The sequence below is a fragment of the Alosa sapidissima genome, chromosome 5 (genome assembly GCF_018492685.1).
Source record: "Alosa sapidissima isolate fAloSap1 chromosome 5, fAloSap1.pri, whole genome shotgun sequence".
NCBI classification, from domain to species: Eukaryota; Metazoa; Chordata; class Actinopteri; order Clupeiformes; family Clupeidae; genus Alosa; species Alosa sapidissima.
Genome location: NC_055961.1, coordinates 31,729,384 through 31,734,552, shown reverse-complemented (window position 1 = coordinate 31,734,552; position 5,169 = coordinate 31,729,384). Strand labels below are relative to the sequence as shown.

The 5,169-nt window shown below is 40.2% G+C and overlaps 1 protein-coding gene across 1 annotated transcript; it reads left to right on the top strand.

Moving 5' to 3' along the window:
• The first annotated feature begins 125 nt into the window (after positions 1-125).
• On the top strand, positions 126-4,962 carry LOC121710025 (complement component 1, q subcomponent binding protein). The gene is made up of 6 exons (XM_042093852.1): positions 126-492; positions 1,242-1,392; positions 2,911-2,998; positions 3,091-3,186; positions 3,344-3,469; positions 4,671-4,962. Exons 1-6 carry the CDS (start codon positions 231-233, stop codon positions 4,818-4,820), a joined length of 873 nt encoding a protein of 290 aa, XP_041949786.1. The 5' UTR covers positions 126-230; the 3' UTR covers positions 4,821-4,962.
• Positions 4,963-5,169: the final 207 nt, after the last annotated feature.

Here is a 5,169-nt window from a genome sequence, read left to right as displayed (position 1 = left end):
CACGTGTTTTAATTGGGCGAATATTTGCTCTGTCTTTGTCTTTGACTACACTTCCCATAAGGAAAAGCGGCAGTGATCATATTGTACTTCCGGGTCCGAGGTTGAAGTTGAAGTTATGAGGTCATTGTGCCCTTTCCAAACCAACACACGTGTGTATAATAGGCTGGTCTTTCGTTGTGTGAGGTGCGACAGTGAAGTAGGCTTGAAACGGTCGGAATCAAGCTATAATCATGCTGAAATCAATTTCACGCGCAGTTAGTATCGCTACACGACTTTCAAACAAGACCGCAACAGCGTCTGCCACACGTACGGTAGAACCGCTCGTAAGGTCTATATTATGTGTGCCGAACTCGGCACCTATCCGGCCTTTCACCCGCTCTATTTGGATGATGTGCAATAATGGAGCTACGTCGGGGAGCAGAACAAGACTTTTCACATCCAAAGGGTTTCTTCCATCAGCATCCTGTGGATGTGGAGGGCTTCATACAGAAGGTAACTTTAATTGACACCACAGTTCCCAAAGAGAAACGAGACGGTGAGCTGAGCTAATGTGGATTGCTAACCTAGTAAGCTAACTTGGCCTTAAAGCTGTCAAAATGGTGATATTGGTTGGTTCAATAGGTTAATATTAGCAAATAAACGGAGTAGGTTATGCATGGTGTCAACACCTTGTTCGATAAATAGTAGGCCTAATGCTAGAACAACTTCCTGTACCACGGTACTCTTTTATGTCCTGTGATTTGGTCATTAACTTCGATCAGCGTCAACCTCATGCTGTCCTATGTTTAAGTTGGTTTATGCAGGTCAGGTTTCACAGTATGGCATCAGCTTTAGTGTAATGAAAGCGTTTGAATTCAGTCTTGGCCAAATGCATGCATGGAGGTATTTTGTCTGTATGTAACATTAGCTGAAAGCTATAGGGCACATGCCTTGGCAACATGTGACCTTGAGTCTGACGAATAATGTAACCCTCGGAATGAAGTACTGTTTCATCATCTCTGACTGTAATCATTCATCACTTCTTTTGAAGGCCCTTCGTTCTGATTCAGACCTTGTATCTTACTAGTTATGTTCTCTACTACTGTAGTTTTGATGTGAGATATATTGTCAGGTAAGTATCAAATTGGTCGTGGACTAATTAATTGCAGATTATCTCTAGTCACACTCAGATGAGGCCTGATCTTGTTCGTGATTTATGTAATTTCAGTATGCCCTTACTCCATGCAAAATCATTGTTTCAGGTGACAAAGCCTTTGGAGAGTTTCTAAACGATGAAATCAAAGAGGAGAAGAAAATTCAGAAAAACAAGGCACTCCCCAAAATGTCTGGAGGATGGGAGCTTGAATTAAATGGCACAGAGGCTAAACTTGTTAAATCCCTTTCAGGAGAAAAGTAAGTTATAGGAATTAACATTGTTAACCACTGTTTGATCCGCTGTTTTGTAGGGGTGGCACGGTTCGGTTTTAGGTTCACTGTTTTCGGTTCTATATGGTGGTTGTTTTTTTTTTTTTTCTTTTAATCTTTATCACTTCAGCATATGATGGCTTAATTGTCCACCATTTAGGCTACAGTATTAGTATAGTTATATCATGTAATCATGCACAACCTGAAAGAATTTGACTTGATTTTAAGCACATAATTGAGACAGATAGATAGATAGATAGATAGATAGATAGACTTTATTGATCCCCCAAGGGGAAATTCAAGGTCTCGGTAGCATACAGAGACCTTTAATCTCTGAGGAAAGGTGAGATTTTGATACAGCAAGAGTGAAGACATTGAAACATGCTTGTCATTTATTTGCCAAAAAGTAGAATGTGTTATTGCCATCTATAGGAACTTTGTGCCTTTTTAGCACACGAAGATTGACTGAAATATTACGAAATATTTTATTTCTACACATAGCGTAGCCTATCCGAGCTATGCAAGATAGCTTCTAGGCTACCACATAAGTGACAAGTCCTGTAAAGGCACATTTCTCTCCTGTCTCTGCCGAATCTGAACGCTCCTCTAGTTTCTCTCAACAGGGCTATTTGCTTACTGAAACTGAACGTTAGATCTTCCATGTGAGGAGGACCCAGCACACATTTTAATGATATTTTATTTTCGAGGGCTTTTGAGATCTGGGGTTATTACCGTAAATTACAGTAAAATTACAGTAAAAAATAATTATTATTAGCCTACTACACGTCTCCCCTGCACACATGAGAGTTCATCAGAGCCGTGCCACTGGAGAAGGGGCCGCTCATATAGCACACTCCCCTTAATTATTTCAAATATAGACTTGGTTGCGACTTCCAAACAGTTTTTGTGAGTGCTACATTGTTATTTGGGAAACTGCGAGTAAGGGGCTGCGACCGCACAGACCAGACTGCTGAAGTGCCGCAAGGTATATTTACTCACAATATTCAGACTGGCCCAAAACGTTAACGGCCCAGCGGGAATCTTCCCAATTAGCCACTCCAGGCCTGCACTAACATAATGAACACGTCTTGCACACAGTCATAGTTCTATCTACCGTTTGCTTGCCACTGTCATCAAAGGTAAACTTAAATCCAAAATGTCACACACCAAACTTATGCGATGCTGGTGCATCCTCCAACTGTGGGCTGCCTTCACTATCTCTCCCACTTGTCATTTCTACACATGACCGGCAGCGCTCCACACCTCCGCTTTCACGTGAAAGGGGAAAACAACAATCTGAGGTCACATGGGCATGAGGCTACATTGCATGGCATGAACCGTCAACACCGTATGATGCACACATGCTCCAAAACGAGACAAGTAAACCGAACAGTTCTTTTTTTTTTCATTAACCGTGCCACCGTACTGTTTTGGTATGGCCATTGCAATTATTTGTGCAGTTGCTCTCCTCACTTCAGTCTGTCATGTTGTGGTCTTTTCTTTCAGAGTGACCATAACTTTCAATGTCAACAACAGCATCCCTCCCAATATGGAGGAGGATCCAGAGCAGGGACAGAAACCTGCAGACAATGAGGTAGTCGAATCTGTAATTCACTGTAATAATCTAGGCTATGTTACACACACCATTTCATTTTTAAAAATGTGTTTCTCTTACTTTTGTACCAGCCGGAAATTGTATCAACACCCAACTTTGTTGTGGAGGTGACAAAACAGTCAGCAAGTCAAGCCTTGGTGTTTGACTGCCACTTCCCTGAGGATGAGGCAAGTCTGCCTGTCTTAAAATGCATACTTCTGAGTCTGCCTTTGTCAATGCAACTGTGGAAATATCAGCTACATTTGATACTGCTTCGTCCTACGTTTGAACACACAGAGTTTGGACATACTAAACTGAGAAGTTCTCCTCTATCTTCTTGAACAGGTTAGCCATGGTGAAGGTGAGGAGGAGAGTGATATTTTTGCCATTCGTGAAGTTAGTTTTCAGCCAACGGGGGAAACTGACTGGAAGGAAACCAGCTACACCCTCAACACAGACTCTTTGGACTGGGTAAGGGTCTACTTACTGTCTATCACTGTTTCTGTTGGCCAACCAGTTGTTAGATAAACATTCAGAGCAGTAATGTTGACCTGGTTTACAGTGTTACATAGAATGTTTTCCTTTTTACAAATACTCTGAATGTGTACACATGTACTCTATATTTTTTTGCCGATATTTGGACATTTGTTTTCCCCTCTAAAATGTAGGCTAACACTAATAATAGTTGAGAAATGTTGTGTATCTTAACAAAAACATGTATTGAACATTAATGATCTCTTTCTCCAATATGCATGTTGTGTCTTCACTGCACTTATATAGCCTACTTTAAATAAAAACAATGTATACACTGTAGGCTATATTGAATAAATGAAACGGGTAATAAAAAAAAAAACTATACTTTTAGATGATCGTTAGTCATTTTCTTGTATAGTATCTTAATCTTCAAGACATATACTTGCATTAGTCCATGGACATTACAGTTTAATAGGCTACATTTTGGAAAAGGAAAAACAATAATGATTGAGTGCTTTATAGTTAATAGTAGGCCTAGTCGTATAAAGCGTAAATAATTTAAACTACCTTCCCAAAACGGTTCTGCAACGTGCTTTTTATTTTTTGTTATTATGTTTGTTGGCAGACACTTACCAACCAAACAGACATAATCTAGTGGTCACAACAACAAACAACAAAAAGAAAACTTTGTTGAACCCATAGCCTGCATACAACATTTAATGAGGAAGGTAACTGCACGTAGTAATGTGCACTTTGTTGCTGGACATTTCAACAAATTGCTTGAGTTTCCGTTAAGTTGCATTAGAAGGGACATTGTCAGCATCAACACTAATAAAGTGTCATAATTTTCTTTGGTAATTAGACATTGAGACACTTTGCCATTGCAGCCTTTGCCTCATGAAGGAGGATAACAGCCGTTAAAGTACACTCAGCAGCAGCTCCTAAACAGTAACTCAATTGCTTTGTTTTTTTCAAAGTAACAGCAAATATCACAGATATAGGCTTGTAGTGATTGTGCTGTTTTGCAATCTAATAATTGAGGTGAAATTGTGCAGTTTCACCAGCATATATACGATGTTGTGTATGCACAACACATTCATATTTGGAGCTCCTATGAGCATGTCTGTGCCAGCATACACCATCAGGGGGAAAAACAAGACGCAATTTAAATCTAAGAGCGGTGTTTTGAACTCTCTAGGCCCTGTATGACCATCTGATGGACTTCCTTGCTGACCGTGGAGTTGACAACACCTTTGCTGATGAGCTGACGGAACTCAGCACTGCGCTGGAGCATCAGGAGTACATCAAGTTCCTGGAGGATCTCAACGGATTTGTAAAGTGCAACTGATGTGAAAGGCCCTTTTTAGGGTTTCTGTACGTTTCCCAATGTAAAGCTACCACCCCTTAATTATTGTTGAAAAGAGGAATGAAGTCGTAGTGTTATTTTTTATTACACTGAAGTTATTAAATTTGTGCCCTTGTTCTTGGAAGCATTCTTGTTGACAAGCCTCTTCTTCAGTTCACCTGTTTAGCACACACTTAATATTAAGATACATCAGAATTCATCCTGTTTTCAGGGACATGTATGAGTGACTAAACTGAACTGAAGTGAGTTAAAGTGAAGTGCTATTCACATGACATTTCTTGGCAGGAGGCCTTTTCGGCAAATCCAAAAGTGCCAACCAGGCTGTTTGTGA